General features: G+C 41.0%; 1 protein-coding gene across 1 annotated transcript; it reads left to right on the forward strand.

Moving 5' to 3' along the window:
- Positions 1–4,894: 4,894 nt before the first annotated feature.
- LOC118424278 (sushi, nidogen and EGF-like domain-containing protein 1) lies at positions 4,895–16,814 on the forward strand. Its single transcript, XM_035832821.1, has 8 exons — positions 4,895–4,994; positions 8,493–8,629; positions 9,199–9,501; positions 10,557–10,694; positions 11,194–11,359; positions 12,172–12,352; positions 12,865–13,008; positions 13,442–16,814. Coding segments are annotated over exons 1-8 (1,200 nt in total). The 5' UTR covers positions 4,895–4,993; the 3' UTR covers positions 13,572–16,814.
- Positions 16,815–19,457: the final 2,643 nt, after the last annotated feature.

Raw genomic sequence — 19,457 nt, forward strand, 5'->3', positions numbered from 1 at the left:
AATGATATATTGTGAGATGGTCGTCACGAAATGTCAGGCTTTGATTTGAAAATCGGGACAAATTACTCGTGGTTAACAAGAATTAGGACCTTATTATGACTGGTTTGGCATTTTTCTATGGTACGTTTCGCACCTAGTTGGTGTAAGTTGTCTATATTGATGCAACAGAGGCGATGTCTCTGTTAGTTCATATGGTGGAGTGTGCCTGGATTTTTTCTCCTCGTGATAAATAAGTGAGAGAAATTATAAAAAGTTGTTAATTCTCCCGCTACACACACACTATAATACGTACAAGTTCAAAAGTGAAAAGAGAAGCAGTATTGACATGATGTCATTGGTATCCATCTTAGCTATAGTATACACAGGATATTCCACAACTCGCTGGCCGCCATTTTGATGACGTAGGTATAGCCCCGACAGACGACCATGTTTTTATCTTAAAGTCTCAATATTGTGAAGTCTTATTCGAAGCAAATTGCGCTTTGACTCCCAATACAAAAACATGGCATTTTCACTAGTTGCTTAAAATAATAGTTGTACATGCCGACCATTTTATGCTTGAACAAAACAATCTACAAACAAAACAATTGCCGCCGGCTGGTTTGTCGTCTTCCAAGTTTCAGGTCAATGACATGTACTGGTATTTAGTTCTGACAGAAGAATTCGCCACTGATCTTTTAGATGATACATATAAGCACAACTATATATCGTGAGATGATCGTAACGAAATGTCAGGCAGGAATTTTTACATTGGGACCAATTGCTTGTGGTTGATATGGTTTAGGAGCTGAGTAAGGGTTGGCCATTTTTTTTGAAGACCGTTTGTACCTAGTGGACGTAAGTCCTCCTTTCAGACAACCTGGGTGATCTTTCTGTGTTTGTATCTGGTGAGGTGAACAGAATTTTTTTCCAATTCCGGAAAAAGGTTTACATCTGGACGTTATACTCCCGTTCCAGTAGGACGGTGCTCTCGCCGCGCTCTCTCTGCGACCTAAAATTTGACAGATCGCTCAACGAATTCTATAGAAAAGAAACGAATCTTTTAACACTCTGTGTGTTTTGTTGTCTTCTCAGTCACACTTTTACGTTTTGTATGCTATACCCAGTGTGAAAGCGAATGATACACATATCCTATTTAGGTCGCAGTGAGAGCGCAGTGTGAATGCTGTCTAGTGGAAAGGGGGCCTAAACCCCGACCTCCGACCCCAACCCAACATTGTTATTATAGGATCTTATAGTGACTTGCGTACATGTGGTCCTGTGGAACAATAGGTAGGGTGTTCGATACATAATCCAGAGGTTTTGGGTTCGAATCCGTTCATTTGCCACCAATCTTGTGTCCTTGGAAAAAGCACATTACATGACTTTCCTCACTTGAAAATGAGTACCTAGCTACGGTTAGGGGTCGTCCCTCGGATAGGACGTTAAATGGAGGTCCAGTGTTTGAAGAGAGCAACACTTTGAGCACGTTAAAGAGCCCATCACAATATCGAAAAGAGTAGGGGTTCATAACAATACAGTTCAATTGTCGTATTGAGGTCACCGGCAGCCTCCATGCAGACCCTTGCGATTCGGTCCAGCCGGGTGATAGTCGGCCCTATCAGAGGGTCTGCATGCTCTTTTACGTAAGGCGTAGGCAGCCAATTTTATTTCCCGTAATTCGTAGGGAAAACCATCTTATCTACGTAATTCGTAGCGAGGCGACCAAATTTAGCGTAATTGCCTTCCTTGATTTAGCGTAATACGTAGGGGGTTCTTTTAAATTCAGCGTAAATCGTTGTCGGAACTCCCCATCAGGACAGGGGTCATATGATGTATGTACCCTGCACTCAAACCGCACTTGTGTCAAGCTTGCGTCACTGCGGGGTTCGTTCACTGCGTCACTGTTTTGTTATTTTCTCCGATTTTTATCATCTAGATATTGCGTAATACGTAAGAGTACGACTTAGAAGACGACAAAATACAGAAAAAGAAAGAAAATTTGTTCTTTATCTGTGAAATTCGTATCTTTCGAACCCCGCAGTGACGCAAGCTTGACACAAGTGCGGTGGGAGCGCACCTTTAGATAGGAAAGTCGTTTAAAGATAAGATCGGTGCCGACTTGTGTCTGCAAAGCGTCAGGTGAATGACATGTACTGATATTTTGCTCTGACAGAATAATTAGCCACTCACAGTCTAAGGACGTTACATCAGTTGATGTAACGTCCTTGGACTGTCAGAGCAAAATATCAGTACATGTCATTCACCTGTCCAAGGACGTTACATCAGTTGATGTAACGTCCTTGGGTGAAGTGAGGAAGGTCGTGTAAAGTGCTTTTCCCAAGGGCACAGAGTCGGGGCGGGGCACGGCGGGGATCGAACTCAGAACCTCTAGGTTCCGAGCCGAACGCTCTACCAGTTACGCCACGCCCGACGCCAAGAGGTTCGAATGTGAAAATCCAAGACTGACATTTTCTAACCGTGATCATCGCAAGATAATAGTCCTCGTGAGTCATCTAGACTGTGCAAGGACGTTACGTCCTTGCTTCACCCAGGTGTAAAAATGGGTACCTTCTGTCTGTACCGTGTATGTGGCACTGTTAATATAAGTTACTAAAACTTGAGTGCAGTGCCACATTGTCCTCGTCTGTCCAAAAGCAAAATAGAAAAAAAGCCCTCTTGTTAGACATAGGTGGCATACGTTGAGAGTTATTTGCTGGATTGTCTGTTTGCCATATCAACAAACTTGAACCCATGACTACTGTGCTATGGGCCAAACAATTTGCCGTTTCCTCACAGAACCCCCCCACAAGTCGTAACAAATCCGATGATCTCAGAGTGAAGACGTGCTTCATGTCACTTCATCGGGCCAGAAGAGTTAAGTTGGTCGACATGATTTAAAGTGCTCGTATAGTCCCGAGGCACAACTAGGTCTTTGGGGTAAGCTACTTCAAATGATTGTCCTACCTGCCGGCTACTTGACATTTGAAGACACAAACTACAAAAGCAGCACCGACTTGTGTCTGCAAAGCGTTAGCCGAATGATAGGTACTGATATTTGGTTCTGACAGAATAATTAGCCACTCACAGTCTAGATGATTCACGAGGACCATTATCTTGCGATGATTGTTACAAAATGTCAGTGGATTAGACCCCGTTGCAGTCTTCGGAACGGGGCTTGGAGGGTGGGGGGTGGGTGGAGGCGTTAGTCCGCGATTTTCAACGTTGGCTGGGTTCTCTTGTGCCGTAAAGGGAGTTTGCCGAGGAAGGGAGTTTGCTGTGAAAGGGAGTTTGCCGTGATAGAGAGTTTCGGATGGGAAAAACTTTTTAGGGAGCGTAGCTGTCGACTTTGACATCTTTGATGCCATCATTCTACAACTTTACTGGCCGCCATCTTGATGACGTCACTCCTAGGTTGTGCGCCGTGTATAAGCTTCTCCAAAGGAAAGACCAACTATAAGCAAGGAGCTTTTATCTATAAGATACTCGCATTCAGACCAAAGTTTGCAAACGATATTCCATTACTTATAAATCTGGTCTCTGTTTTCGACATGAAGACTTTTTTGTAACTTCGTGCTGTGTGGTGATATGTACTGTTGGTCCTAGCCTTGATTTCGTGATTGATAGTGCTTGCTACGAGTATCATAGTTCATCACAGTGCCATTCTTCATTCGCAAATTGGCTCTGAGTCATTGCAAGCCAGAAGCCCGCGGCGCAACATGTACAGACGTAAAACACAAATTTACAAGTAGAAACAGTAACAGAACTTATCGGGCCAGAAAAGTTAAGTTGGTCGAGATAATCTAAGGTGCGCGTATAGTCTCGAGTCAAAAACTAGTTAATCATAATTGACATAAAATTGCTACTTCAAATGATTCCCCTACCTGCCGGCTACTTGGCATTTGAAGGCAAAAACTGCAAAAGCAGCACCGACTGTACTGGTATTTGGATCTGACAGAATAATTAGCCACTCAGAGTCTAGATGATTCACGAGGACCATTATCTTGCGATAATTGTTACGAAATGTCAGTCTTGTTTTTACATTCGAACCTCTTGTTATTAGGTGGCATACGTGTAGAGTTATTTGCTGGATTGTATGTTTGTCACAGCACTATTGATATCTAGTTGGCACATAAGTTCTCTTATCAGACGAAGAGGCGCTCCAGGTTTTGCGGACGGACCTAGTGGGGTGTGCATAGTTTTCATCCCAGGGCACAATAACGTCCTACTGGTTGTTCACATCAACACACACACACACACACACACACACACTGTGACTCGTTGCTCGTCATTTAGATCACCAGTAAAAGTTTAACTTCAAAGACAACAAAATATACAAAACGTCAAAAAATTCGTTCTTTACCTCTAAATTTTGTTTAGTAATATTTCGAATCTTTGGTACTTCATATAAAGATACTGACATCTGAGTTTTTGTCGCGCTGAGAGCGCGCTGGGGGGGGGGGGGGCGTAAAAATTCCACAACAGCGGATTTTCTGGCGTCTCAGCGCTCTCACTTCGCTCTGGCCAATTTTCCATCGCAGCGAGAGAGCGACGAGAGCGCCGTCAAGTGGAAAGAGGGCCCACGGCTAAGCAGAAAAACAAGTTACGTAGCAAACAAACAACAGCGTTCAAATGCAGTGATGACTTATGCATAAAATTATGAAAAGGTCATGTAAACGAATAAAAAATAGGGGCGATCTGCCTATTTTTATAAATATGAAGTACTTGTAATACGCCATAAGTCAATTTATTGTCATTCTTTAGTCATTAGCGACTATTTGTCATACTGATAAATCATAAAATACAGATTAACGTTGGTCTTTTGTGAATATCCGAGTACGCTTTCCTCAAAGACACCCCTTGGTTATTTTCCCGGAATGATACGTGCCAAAAACGTTTCTGGGGTCGTCTGTTCACTGAAGTCACATTCAACTTCAGAACAGCGAATAGACAAGATGCGACAGTTTCTTCTGACCGCGTGTCTGCTGGCTTCCCTGGCGGTGGCTTCGGCTCAAGTAGGTTTACGTTTTGTCTTCCCTTTGTCCTTGTTAACTCCACCACTTCCCACTACTTCTTTAACAACCTGTTACTGGAAATTAAAAGTATCAAGTTCGAAAAGACGTAATCCTTTGTGCAAAAGAAATGCATAATTTTTGCCACTTGGAATTTACATAGTTAAGGACCCCCAAAGGGACCAACTTGGGCATTTTGATCGAATTTATGCTAGAAACACACAAAAAAAGGTGACATGTATCAGACCAAGGTGGAATCTACAAACTATCTTAAATTAAAGAAATATTTGCCGGCTAGTTCGAGTTTTACGCCTACTTCTATTCTTGTGCTCGAGTAAATGGACAAAAGGAACGCAGAACACAGATTTTGCCAATGGTTACATGGTTAAGGACCCCAAAGTGACCAACTTTGCCGTTTTGTTTGAATTTATTAGAGAAACACAAAGAGAAAGGTGGTATGTATCAGACCAGTAAATAATCTACAAACATCTCGCAAGAAAGAGATATTTGCCGGCTACTTCCCGTTTTACGCCTACTTTTATTCTGGCGCTCAAATTGGCGACACGGCAACACACCTCTTACATGGGGGGGGGGGGGGTCAGCGTGATTAACTTTGCTGTTTTGTTAGAATTTATTAGAGAAACAACAAGGGAAAGGTGATGTGTATGACAGACTAGGAAATAATGTACATATATCTCGCAAGAAAGAGATATTTTATCGGCTACTTCGAGTTTTACGCTCACTTTTATTCTGGCGCTCAAATTGGCGACACGGCAACACACCTCTTACAATGGGGATTTACATGTTTAAGGATACCAGCGTGATTAACTTTGCCGTTTTGTTTGAATTTATATAAGAGAAACACAAAGAGAAAGGTGACATGTATCAGACCAGGAAATAATCTACAAATATCTCGCAAGAAGGCGATATTTGCCGGCCACTTCCCGTTTTACGCCTACTTTTATTCTGGCGCTCAAGTAAATATATGGGCGACACGGCCCCTTCACACGAGAGCAAGAATAAGCCGGAATGCCGTCAGACGGAAACTTCTTTTCTATTGCTGGGAATTCGTAGTGTATTCTAGAAATTCTCACTGCATTCCAGATATTTGTGCCCGTTCTTTTGGCTGGCCTGAAAGTTTTTGACATGCTGAAACTTTCGAGGTGCGTTTGAAGTGGAGAACGGCATTCAACGTGTATTCTAAGTTTATTTTAACTATTCTAACTGCAGTATGACTGTACGCAAGAAGCTATATGGACTGTTATTAATTTGATATGAGGTTTGAACTATTAAAAAAACAGGGCGCTGTCTGTAGTTATTGGATTCCCTGACAGCTTTGTTAGACAAATTCAGTGAGAGAAAAAATCTTCAACAGAAAATTCATTTTTTTTTATTTAGACAGCAAAGTTTGAGTCTAGTGAAACTTACCCCTTAGGCCGTATAGGACGACTCCAAAGGTATTCGTTATGTAATAATAATGAGCTAATTTTCTCGTGCGACCACTGTTCATAATTATGCTCCAAGGGGAAAATTGTCTACGTAGTTTGACATTTCTTCCACCCGGCAGATTCGAGTGGCCGGTCACGGGTGGAAGAAAGGTGAATGCCTCTGGTTTCCTTGGCCTTTCCTTGGTGTCCTTGCTGAAAGCGTTCAGGCTGTACATTGTAGGCGTGTCGCCCGTACTGGCACGCACGTGCACGTTCGAATCCACAGCCCGATGGCTGCACGTTTTGCCTGCACGTAAATATAAAGTTCTACGGCGTGTCTACGTACTCCAAAATTCGTCAGATTCTCTACGAGTTCGTACGGAGGCGGTACTTACCACTTACGGATCCCAAAAAATTGCCCACGTTTTTGGCACGTAAACAGCACATATTTGCACGTACGCCACACGGTACGGCGAGTTGTGCCCTTAGCTGAACAGTAATTACATGTGCCTTTGTCTGGTCCTACATGCGTCATAGGTAAACTTTTGAATTTCCAGTTGAGCAGGGTAAGACCATGCGTGATTTTCGTACCGCCAGTACCCCCTTTGTTCAGCTGTCTGAAGGACTTATGATTGATAATCGTACTTGAATTAATTGAAATATGATTTGACAAGTAGCCGTTTTAACAGATGACAATTGCTGACCAATGTGAACACTGCCCGAGGAAAGCATATGCTACACAATGTTGCTACTCTTCTTGAACAGCCTATCGTTAGCCATCGGGGATCACTTCGGTACTGGTAGTTTCCTCCCCCGCCGATGTATATTATCGCTCTCCGGGTAATTTTACGGGGTGGATTCAAGTATGACTGTATTGTAAAAGACAGTACGAGAAAGTTGCAATAGTTTGACAAGGCCTATAAGATACTCCTGTGAGTGGGTATTTATCCAGATTATCTTTTCTAAAAAAATAAAAATGCTTCAAATTTTGAACGTAAAATCTGGTACGAAATACCCTGGGGGCCATCCGAGATCGGGCAGCTAGGACAGTTTATTCGGTGGCCAAAGACAGTCAGGCCCACCGAGCTCCTATTAGCGCCCCGGAGAGTTTGAGCCCGATTAGGTCCACCTGCCCTTCGGGCTTAAACTCCCCCGGATCGCTAATGTGAGGTCGGCGAGCTGGCTGCCTTGGCTCCCCGAACAAAATTGGCTAGCTCCCTCGCTGGCTACCCGGTCCTGTCTGGCTCCCAGGGTAGGCACGAAAGAATTTTTTATAGTTCCATAGGTAAGTTATAAAACCTGCTGTTCAACAAGATCTCCTCAGCAATACTGACGAAAGACAGTGGATGCTACCTCAAATAGAAATGTCTGAACGTTTTCAAAACCATGCTGCTCAGGACAGATAAGAATTTTGTCCATTCTGTCACTTTTGACGGACAGAAGTCGGCGCATAAAAATATAGACAGAATTTAAAATTTTGGAAAGATATCCACATAATCAGCATGTATTTTCTTACTACAGGCCAGGTATTTTCAACATGCAAGATTGCAAGTTCAGAATATTTTTTACGTGCAAATCTCGAAAATTACGTGCAAATTGTTAAGTATGTGTATTTCAAACCCAGTCACAAATGAAATCATCGGACCATTTCTAGTTATTTGACGCCAAATGGCAAGTTCTCAGAGATGATTATAAACAAGAAAGCTCCTGAAAAAAGCTGCCCGGTGCGTATTTTGGAAAAAGCCTGGATGTTAAACAAAATCACATGAAAAAAAAGAGTTTTTAAACATCGAATTACTGAATTGGTCTGTCTTCTATTAAAAAAAACATTACATGAGATTTGTCTAACAAAGAAAAAAAATTGTAACAAGTGGGGTTCGAACCCTCTCTGCCACTTTGACTTGATTAGGTATTCAGGCGTATAGAAGGGCTATTAGAAGGATTTGGTTAAATCGACCGGTCCATGCATGCGACCATTGAAGGGTTGAACGAACGTTAACGGCTTCTCTCGCTTCAAAGCTACGCACCGGCAAAAAAAAGTGATCGGTCTCAATTGCCTTTCAGATAACCCCAGTGACCAATGCAGCCTTCTACCCCTACGGACCGAATACTACGGACATTCTGGACCCACCCGGTGACGACGGCACATCGGGGGCAGTGAGTTTGACCACCGCATTTCCATTTTTTGGAAATACCTACAATGAACTCTTTGTAAGTCCATTCATACCCTTCTAGATAGAGCAACATGCTTAAAGCACAGGTAATGATGGATTGATACAATCGACTGTTTGTTGGAGTTTGTAACAAATTAGATGTTACAAATTGCAGACATATTTGATTCACTAAACAGTTCCACAATTATATCCAGATACCTTTAAAATAGAAATGTACAGATGGAGAGTTAAGATTTTGTTCCCTTAAAGGGAAAAATATTACCTCCAAATGTAGGTTTAGTGCAGGTAGAATTAGAGCTGTGCAGGTATGTCTGGTGTCTACCTGCACCTAACCTGTACTGGTACATGCATATACTGTTTTTTTTTTTCAATACAAAAATGCCCTATGATGTAGGTGTATGTGGCATGGATTGTTATTAGCTGCATAGACTCCTACCACATATTAAGAAAAAATAGCAATGGTTCCTCAACAATTATAGTATGATCCATACTTCCTAAATTCAGAGTTGTGCAGGTAAAATGTATTAAGTGCAGGTAACATTGAAAATTACAGTGCAGGTATGCAGAAAAAAGCATTTCGAGCCCTGCTGCCTTTGTTTTCCCCAGGTGAATACCAATGGTGACATCTCCTTCGGGGGCGCGGTAACGGGGTTCACACCAACCGCCTTCCCCGTGACTAACAACAGGGTCCTCGCCGTGTACTTCACCGACATCAAGACCAGCAATGGAGGTCGCTCTGGTTACATCTACCGTCGGGAAACAACCGATGCCGCCATATTGGCCAGAGCAACCACGGACATCCAGACAGCCTTACCCGCCGACCATGGAAGCTTCGAGGCGACCTGGGTCTACATCGCTACCTGGCATGAAGTTTCAATCTTTGGAGCAGGCGGAGCTGGTCTTAATCTTGTGAGTCCATAAAAAGTCTTTGTTGCCGATTCATTGCATGCAAATGGGACTCATATATAAGATATGCTAAAACACCTTACCTCTGCACAGCCACGTAGGAAGGTGAATAGTTAAAGGTTAATGACCCGCATTCCTTCGGTGTATATGGTGCCATAATTCATGGGGTAGGGGGGTCCTATAACCACCAAATAAACGACCGAGGCCACGTTATTATCATATGAACATTGTCATATATATAGCCGTGACGACTTGACTCCGCGCTACGGACGGCACATTACGTTATATAATAATAATATCGGGTGTATTTTGCAGCCAGTAGGTACCCAAAGTGTGGGTTATGAGGCTGTTTAACGTGGTCGAGGCACCTCCTCGAGCACGGGACCCCCGTTTTACGTCCCTCCCGGAAGACGATTTCGTGGAAAGCTTCGTGAGGCTACAGCAATCCGGACGTCCTTGGTTGGGGGACTCCCATCCAAGAACTGTCCGGACCGCGCGTTGCTTAACTTCCGAGATCGAGGGATCGGGTGTACCAACGCATAGACGAGACGAAGTTTTTGTTCTTCCTCACACGGCGCCCATTGTTTCCGAAACTACTTACCTGTGTAGCCGTATCGCCACTGTTTGAGATCTATTTCTATGTTTGTTCGTCTTCAATACCGCGCGCCATTTTGGTATTATACCCATCGTTCCAAACATCTGGGCGATTCCACTTACAATGGGGATGGCACGAATTTTATTTTCTGTTCTTCCGCTATAAGTTCCGCTTGTATTGATGCCGTATATATTTGATAATGTGTTTCTCGCAGATTAGTTACTAAGGTTATGTCAAGACGGTAAACATCTTCTTCAAGGAAGAAATGTGTTACAAATGTTGTTACACGTGTTACTCCCGGCCTGCATAATGGTATTGTCCAACAAGTCATTAAGTAGGCTACTAGTATTTGGCAATATAATGCACGTGAATAACGCGCCCTAATAACATGAAATGCGGCCTTCTGATTGGTCGACATCGCCTTGCTATATCATAATGTTTGTTTTGTTTGCTTTTCCTCTAGCGGAACACGTTCCAACTGGTGCTGATTTCGGATGGCTGTAAGTCCTTCACCCTGTTTAACTACGACCAGATCCAGTTCCTACAAGGGAGCACCAACGGTGGAGATGGGACAACTGGTACAGGGCCGAACCCAGCGCAGGTAGGGAAACAACATTGACTAGAAGTTCGGTACTGGGCCGAACCCAGCGCAGGTAGGGAAACATCATTGACTAGAAGTTCGGTACTGGGCCGAACCCAGCGCAGGTAGGGAAACAACATTGACTAGAAGTTCAGTACAGGGCCGAACCCAGCGTAGGTAGCGAAACAACAGTGATTAGAAGTTCGGTACAGGGCCGAACCCAGCGCAGGTAGGGAAACAACATTGACTAGAAGTTCGGTACACGTTATCTGCATGAAAGCCTCTAGGTATCTGAAAGCTTCCAAAAATGAAGAGACTGGGGTAGAAAAATGGTGTCCACATGTTTTGTTCTTCTGCAGAGTACATTGTTTCAAACGGTTCCCAGTGCAGCTTGATTTTGTTCGTATGCAAGCATGTATGCAAGCCTCTAGGTATCCGAAAGCCTCATACCTTCCAAAATGAAGAGACCGAGGTAGAAAAATGGTCTCCACATGTTGACATGTCTCCTGTCTGCTTGAAGGTTGGGATCAACGGAGGGGATGGAATCCACTATTCGCTGCATCCGTCTTCGAGGACCACCGATCTGTACAACCTGCCAACATGGACCGATCCGGCTGTGCCTGGACCTCCCGGACGTTGGGTACAGAGGACTGATCTGGCTCTGACCGGGGACGGTCCAGCGTTAGGTATGGTATCACTGTACGGTGTATGGTGGGTAAGATGGGGAAGGGGGAGAGTAGGTAATAGGGAACTCTGTGCATAGAGGAACTCCAATAAGATCCATTGTTATAAGATCTTTTACTTGAAAGAAACTTAGCCAAGGTATTGACAAGGGGCATGGTTGGAGTTGTGCAACCACTGAACAACTGAAATCACCGAACGGACCAAAATCTAGCCATAATCAAAACATAAGGTAGGAGATGAAGGTTTGCCTCATTAGCTTGAGAATAAACAGAACTAAAACCTGTAGAATGGAACAAAGTAGAAAACATTCTTCAATCAGTGACAAGTTTCTGACAGGAAAAAACACGTAGCTCCAAATTTTCGATGTCTTCACAGTACATCTTATTCACAGAGTCTCGGACCTAGTCTCGCGAGAGCACGAGACTAGGTCCGAGACTTACGATATAAACCTTAGTCTTAACCTCTGATCTTAGTCTCGTGCTCCCGGACCTAGTCTCGTGCTCTTGCGAGATTAGCTCGTGAACAAAATGCACTGCGGATTTGAAGACATCGAATTTGTGTTAATGTCTTTCAAAAAGTGTCAGCTTGTTGAGGAATATTCTACTAACTGTGACTGATGAACCTCTTCAATAGAACTAAGTAGATTTTCAATGAAATAGTGACTTAGTAGCAAAGAGCATGATTGTACAAAAACGACAATGATGTGCATATAACCATGGTGTGTAAAAAGCACACATAGTCAGAACAAGCTACCACTATACATTGATTGAAGGGCGCTTTCTTTCTAAGTTGGATTATTTTCTTCTAATTGCAGTGTGCCCAGCCGGGTTCCGCGAGTTCGGTGACGACTTGTGTCTGAAGTTTCATGTGCAGCCCCTTGATTATAATGAGGCAATTGCCAAATGCGCTGAACTGGCACCGGACGGTCGACTCTTCAACATCCGCAGCCAGGCTCATAACGAGATGCTGATCGGGTTTCTCCAACGCTTCCAAACGTAAGGGGAAATCTATTCTCCTCATGTAACAGTGGGATTCAATAACTACTAAACTAACCATGCCAAATGGTATGGGGCAGAAATAGTGTCAAAAATACAATATATACATTTTCGAATAGAATACACTATTTCTGCCCCATAAATGGACTGTCAGCCTTTTAGCGTAGTGGTTTAGCGTCTGGGGTTGTGACCTGAACGGCCCAGATTCGGCGCGGATCACGGGAGTCAGGATATTGTTTTTCTCTGTTTCTACTCCTCCTTTCTTACACCAAATCTAAGCCCTCTGCTTGTGTTTGTCATGCACATGTCACAGTAGAGATTAAAATCCACATTGGAACTCATTTTTAAAACACTCAATGTGATGTATATATTTCTCATTTTCTATATTCAGATTGCTTAATATACAACCTCTGATGTACCTACATAGTATACACGATCTCTCATGAATGAAAATGAGTGTTAAGATGTTGTGACGTAATATGTGTCTTCATAATTTCTATCTTTGTTTACAGTCGTACTGGGAGAGGACGCGGTTTTTGGATTGGTCTGACGGACGTAGGCACCGAAGGGACATTCAAATGGGAGGACGAGACGCCATTTGACACAGAAGGCTACACCAACTGGGCTGAGGGTGCTCTTGAAGAACGTCAAGGCGGGTAAGAGAACACAAAAACTCCATTGCACTATTAGAAACAAGTCCTTTCGATATATTACTAAGTACTGTGCCAAAAGCATACTTACTCTAGCATACAATCATCACAACATGGCGGACGTTCCCTGTCATGCACTTCGCGTTGCTAATGGTGAATGAACTTTAATTAGTAATTTTCGATAGCAAAACTTGTATTGGTTCCGTTTGGATCCATGGGTACCGCCATTTTGTAGTGAATCACTAACTCCAGATAGAATTGCACACCGCACCATCGCACGTGTGGTGGGTTCTTTAACGTGTCTGAGGTGTGGCTCTTCCCAAACACGGGACCTCCATTTAACTTACTATCCGAGGGACGTCCCTAGGTTCTCATTTGCACCTGATCTGAGTCATTCTATATCTAGGTAATGAGTATTTTTGTTTGATGTATTTCCTAGGGAACGTGATTGTGTCTTCATGAACAAGGAAGACGGCTGGCAGTGGAACATCCAAAAATGTGAGACCCGGCGGGAGAGGAATGCCTTCATATGCACAGCACCCAAGGCTCCTGTAGCCTCCGACTGCTAAAGACATCTCAGAAGTTTATTACAGCCTTGTATGTCAAACTGTCCATCCGTGTTCTGTTGGGTCAATGTAACTTCATAATCATAACAGCCATGCCTTCAAGTACGTACCAGAGTTACCAAACTAGGATTGATGCGTTTAAAAAATCGTGCTTTCCCAGAACTATCGTAGAGTGGAATTTGTTATCACCAAGCACAGTAGGGGCATCTTCTCTGGTTAGTTTTAAAGAACGCCTGCAGATAGATGTGCAAAAGTTAGGTATGACGGGTCGTTCAGTGTAATATAACCAGCTGCTGCCGCGCCGCGTGCCTGCAAAGCTGGTATGTTACGCTGAAGGGCGGTTATACCGGCTATATGGATACAGATACAGTCAAAATTTCATAGTATAATATCAATATCCACCACATTTCAAATCGTTGTTTTTAAAAACAGGATATTTAGTCGATCGACGGTGGTTTCAAATTGGAATAGAACCCCAAATATGGCAATTTAAGACTACCGACCATCGACGTGGTATCCTCAAATACGCTGTTTTCAAAAACAACGGAAATAGGTTACCCCGCGAATAAAGGTGAATTAATGTTGACATTGACCATGCAGAGCAGGCTATGAAACAGTTTGACAAGGCTGATGACAAAAGAATCGCTGACAACTTCTTTTTTTTTCATTTTCAAATCTCTATAGTAGCATGCTAGGTAAAAGGTACTGCTTTGTGGATTTAAACCCTGGCTGCATGATACGAAATCCTTACTGAAATCCTTACTGAATCCGTACTTACAGTTTTCTGTGCTTAGGTCGTATGGGAAAGATTAAATGGTTATCAGCTGACTAGTCCAAATGTCCGCTTGCATAATTGTGTGGCCCAAGGTCAATGAAATAGAGATGGGTGTTGCCTTATACACTGAGAGGTGCTAAGTATGGTAAGGGCTTGATTCAAAGCTTTTAGACTGAATTCCGTTTTCAACACAATCATTTAAATGCTCACTCATTCACTCACTCGCTCTCTACCTTACACACACTTACAGTATGCTTGTTGACAATCACTGCAACCTAAATGCTGCTCAACGCTTTTTACCATTTGTTGTTATAGTATTGAATTCATAATCATAATCAAAATGGGAAATTTCAAGGTTAAACCATCATCTAAAACCCAATAACAATAGGAATTATCAAATGTCCAAGCAACTATGTATGTTATGACTTTCATAGATTCCATATAAATCTTTTTAACCTTTATTTCACTATCAGATTGACATTTTCAAGGTCATGTAACCATGATGGTACAAATAGCACTTTTTTTCTTACAGAAACATTTTTTTTTTGCATGAGGTTTGTAGGTTGATGGTGTATTTACATGTAGTACTTCACATGATGCTAGTCACAAATATGTTCAAAAACATCCCATGGCATATATATGTAACTTTTATCATGTTCATAGTTTTACAGAGTCTACAGCAACTGTTTCTATAAAACTTCTTTAGCATTACATTCTTAGGTGTGATAGTACATAATGCATTACAAGCAGTTCGTAACATATAGTATTAATTGCAAGTAATCTTGCTTAAGGAACACTAAATGGCTTATAGTACTTATCATTATAATTATAATGCTTATAATTATAATGTTCATGAAGTCTACGAATATAGTATCGGATTAAGGGATTCCAAGATATCTTGATCATAAAACTATAGTTTAAACACAACATCGTTTTAGAATATTCTGTATCAGGTCTTAAAGTGTAAAGGTGTATCATATCACAATTATCACGTAACATAATATATGTCATAAATATATCATGTCCAACATTTAGATCATAAATGGCATATGTCACCTATTCAATGTCAGATTTGATTAATTCATTTTGTTCCAAATTTCAAAACAAAAACATGATAACTAAACATTCAACCGTTTTGTCAAATTATTTGGCTTTAAATCATTGGAAAGCAGCAAATGCAAAGTAGACGTTATAAGAAACGGACCCCCTTAAAAAAGTTTTGTTACTAATGTTATAAGAATTCATGGGAAAATTCCTTTCCTCATGGGTGTTATAAAATGCATCCATGTAATCTTTAATTTCATTCTTTTTAAATACCGTGAAATTCTGTTAATTTGGCCTAATCATGAACCAACAATACCAAGTATTAATAACTACAACAAGCAATTCGAGTATTGTTTAGGTTTGACATATGCTAGAATGGTAATAACTTTATTGCACAACAATTGTATAAGGAACGTTAAGAAACTTAAGAATCTATTTCTTTTAGTTCATGATAATATCACATTCTGGTGCCAATCAAACATTTTCTTCAAATCCCAAACTCCTTTCCTGAAGAGAGAAAAAGTCAAGGTCATTTCCTTCATCTAAGAAAAGCTAAATAAACATTTTCAAGGAGAGATAAGAAATTAAAAATCTCTCCTTGAAAGTTTCTTGATAAAAACTGGAAACTGTGAAAAATTTGTCCTTTAGTGTACAAACTGGAATAAAAATGTTCAATTCAAATCATAAGTATTCTAAATCTACTTCAAACTTCGATAAGAAAAAGATGTGTATGGTGTTTTACTAACCGCAACTTTTATGGTTTAAATCCACTGTAACTTTTGGACATTCTGAATTTACAAAAAAATCAACGTTTAACTTTAAAAATCTAAGGTAAACAATTAATTTTGTACCACCTCACACACATGCCTACCTTCAACCTATATATCCTATGAAAACTGAAATTGAAATCTGCAACCAGAATGTGATATAAAAATACTCTTTCCAACTAAGCCCTTATAATTCTATTCTCTAGATATGTCACACTTCAAATCAGATAGCACAATCAAACTAAAGCACAATAGTTTTAGATCTGTCAAAGATAATCACAAAAACAATGTATCTTTCAAGGTAAAACTATGACAAATTTAAACACAGTGTAGAAAACGTAATCATTATAGTAGTTCACACAAGGGCTGGGCAAAGATGGCTTAAAAAGATGCTTGAAAATTTGGAACTTATTATATGCAAGAGAAATATCATCAACAAAGAAACAATATTTGGCATATTGAAATACTTGTCATCTCAACTACCTACAACAACATAAAATTATATCGCAGTATATACATCTAAAGCATCAACATGAGACATCTTTACTCAGCTCCATTCCTAATATAAAATGTGACTTATCTTCTTGTTTTCTTTTAGCAAACTAGTTACCTCTTTTGTCATTTCATTTCTTGATTTCAGTCTTTGACAATAGATGTTATGAAAAAAAAACACCTTTGTCTTGTTTCTTAAGCTTTGACAGTTTAATGTTAGACAATTACAACCTTTTTGTTATGTCAGGGCTTATTCCATAATACATTATTACAGTATTAGTGCAGAGAAAGATAACTTTAAGGTAATAAGAGCTCGGAACCCAGCTTCAAGATTCGGTATGAACCAGTAACGACAGGGATACTAGTTGTCACCAAAATTAACGCAAATATACAACAGAAGTCAAACAAAGACAAAAGAAAAATTTTCAGACTCAATTTACAAAATGACTAAAAAATAGTATGTAATATCGTGTTAAGTGCTGTGTATCTAATACTAGACAAATCAGAAGTTATAAATTACAAGTTGTCCCCACATATTCTGCATAAATACACACGCGCACACACACACACACACACACAGAGAGAGAGAGAGAGAGAGAGAGACACACACACACAAATTAAACACACATAGAAGTACAAATTAAACACACACACACACAAATTAAACACAAACACATACACACACACAAGGAGACTCACACACAAAGATATTATTAACCCTCAAACCACCGTACCTTTTTTGTGACGTAGATTACCGTATGGGGTCAAAACTGACCCCAAAACGTTTTGTACAAATACAGTTTTTTGTGTGACTCTTTTTGTGATTTGTATATATGTATAGTTTCATTAATCAATGTGGGACAGTCTGACATGATTAGGTGAGAATATTTCTAACTCATTATCATAATTTATGCAAAAGATCATGAGGACCACATTTTGCACCAATACTATTCAGACCGGGAAGGAGGTTTTTGATGCCTGTACCAACTTCAGTGCCGTATAGCGCCTGAATGGCTTATACTAGGGCCATGAAACTTGGTAACGTTTTAGAAAATGTTACAAGCAAACATTTTCAGTGAACAAAGTATGTTCATCATTTTTTATGTTGCCATTGCAACGGAATTCTGACAGACATATTTATTACAAAATTTTCTAATTTTGTATTAAACATTTAAGTTTTAAGGTTTTCTTAGCAAATAACAGTTGTTTGTTACATCTTATGAAATTCAACGTAAATTTCATGACTCAATATTCATAATTTATGCTAATTGTTGACGTCATCAGGCAAAATCCAAGATGGCGGCCGAGATTACCTAGATGACGTCATAATGTCGTCAACTAACATGATAATGGCACAAAAGTTGTTAGAATAATTTTGGCTTACATATACATCATTCTCTGAAAATTTCGTGATCCTACGATAAGGAGTTTAGGTGTGGGTCGCAAAAGTTTGTTTAAAAAAAAGCTGGGGTCAGTTTTGACCCCACTGGACCATGCATAAACTTTCTAGGGTAACTTAATAAACAATGAGCCAATCTCGGTAAAAACGTATAAGAAGTTATAGGACATATATACAAACAAACTCCTAAAAGAAAATTTGTTTTCGACAAGAAATGCCATAATGGCACACATCGATATTCGCCTGGGGTCAGTTTTGACCCCATACGGTGGTTTGAGGGTTAAACACACACAAACACGTACACTTACCGTCTGTTGGCGTACGTACACAACAACCGAGCCCCACATATTCACTCAAAATTGAGAAAAATTCCGATCCAGATTGACACAACATGCTACCGAAGGAAACAAACAATATCTGATACATATTCTTAATCTCTAACGTTATATCTCGAATATGTTACTATATAGGTTTAAAGCGTGTCAAAAAATAATCATGCCTTTTGTAATATAATCAAGTTTTCACAATTGTTGTACACTGAACTTTTATTTCTACGAAACAAACTGCTAGTAATTGTACATCATACCAGTGAACTTTGAATCTAATATGCATGCACACATATGTAAAAACCCAGTCACTTACGATACCTTGCAAGGATTTTTGACGTACGGTGCCAACCATAAAGTAATAGATGTGGACAATGATTATGCCCCCCTTTCCACTAGACGGCGATCGCGCTGCGCTCTCACTGCGACCTAAATAGGATATGTGTAATCTTCACTTTCACACTGGGTATATCATACAAAACGTAAAAGTGTGACTGAGAAGACAACAACACACATGGTGTAAAAAGATTCGTTCCTTTTCTATAGTTTTCAATTCGTTGAGCGATATGTCAAATTTGAGGTCGCAGAGAGAGCACGGCGAGAGCGCCGTCCTAGTTGAAAGGGAGTATAAGGACCCTCAGATCTGCAGACAACTACGCCTTAGGGTTATTTGCAACAACAAGTGAAAAGACAATTCAGTAACTAAAGAGGTCATATTTGACACCGCCAACGAAGAATCTAGAAGTCAGGACTAGTAGTTATCTGAGTAACGTTACTTGTTGTGAGTTCAAGCGCCCCGGTCCGGACCTTTTGGCCTAGCGCTGACGGCGTTGAGTTAGTATATAAGCTGGAGACCCCGGGTTCGAATCCCGGGAGCCATGGCACTGTTTCTACTCGTCCTTTAGCCTTGATTTCTTGATTGATAGTATCATGACCGACTATCCTATTAAGATCATCAGCGGTCACTGCCCAATGTTACGTTCGGAAACTGGCTCTGAGCCGTCCCAAGCCAGATGCCCGTGGCCCACACCCTTGCAGACGCTTATCTGGTTGGAAGAGTACACACCGTGACATGGCTCCGGGGAA

This window comes from Branchiostoma floridae, chromosome 10 (genome assembly GCF_000003815.2).
Source record: "Branchiostoma floridae strain S238N-H82 chromosome 10, Bfl_VNyyK, whole genome shotgun sequence".
NCBI classification, from domain to species: Eukaryota; Metazoa; Chordata; class Leptocardii; order Amphioxiformes; family Branchiostomatidae; genus Branchiostoma; species Branchiostoma floridae.

Excerpts from the sequence above, each read along its gene's own strand:
- LOC118424278 (XM_035832821.1), top strand. Across the intron at positions 12,353-12,864 it reads TTTCTCCAACGCTTCCAAAC|TCGTACTGGGAGAGGACGCG; the intron begins GTAAGGGGAAAT and ends CTTTGTTTACAG. Across the intron at positions 13,009-13,441 it reads CTTGAAGAACGTCAAGGCGG|GGAACGTGATTGTGTCTTCA; the intron begins GTAAGAGAACAC and ends TGTATTTCCTAG.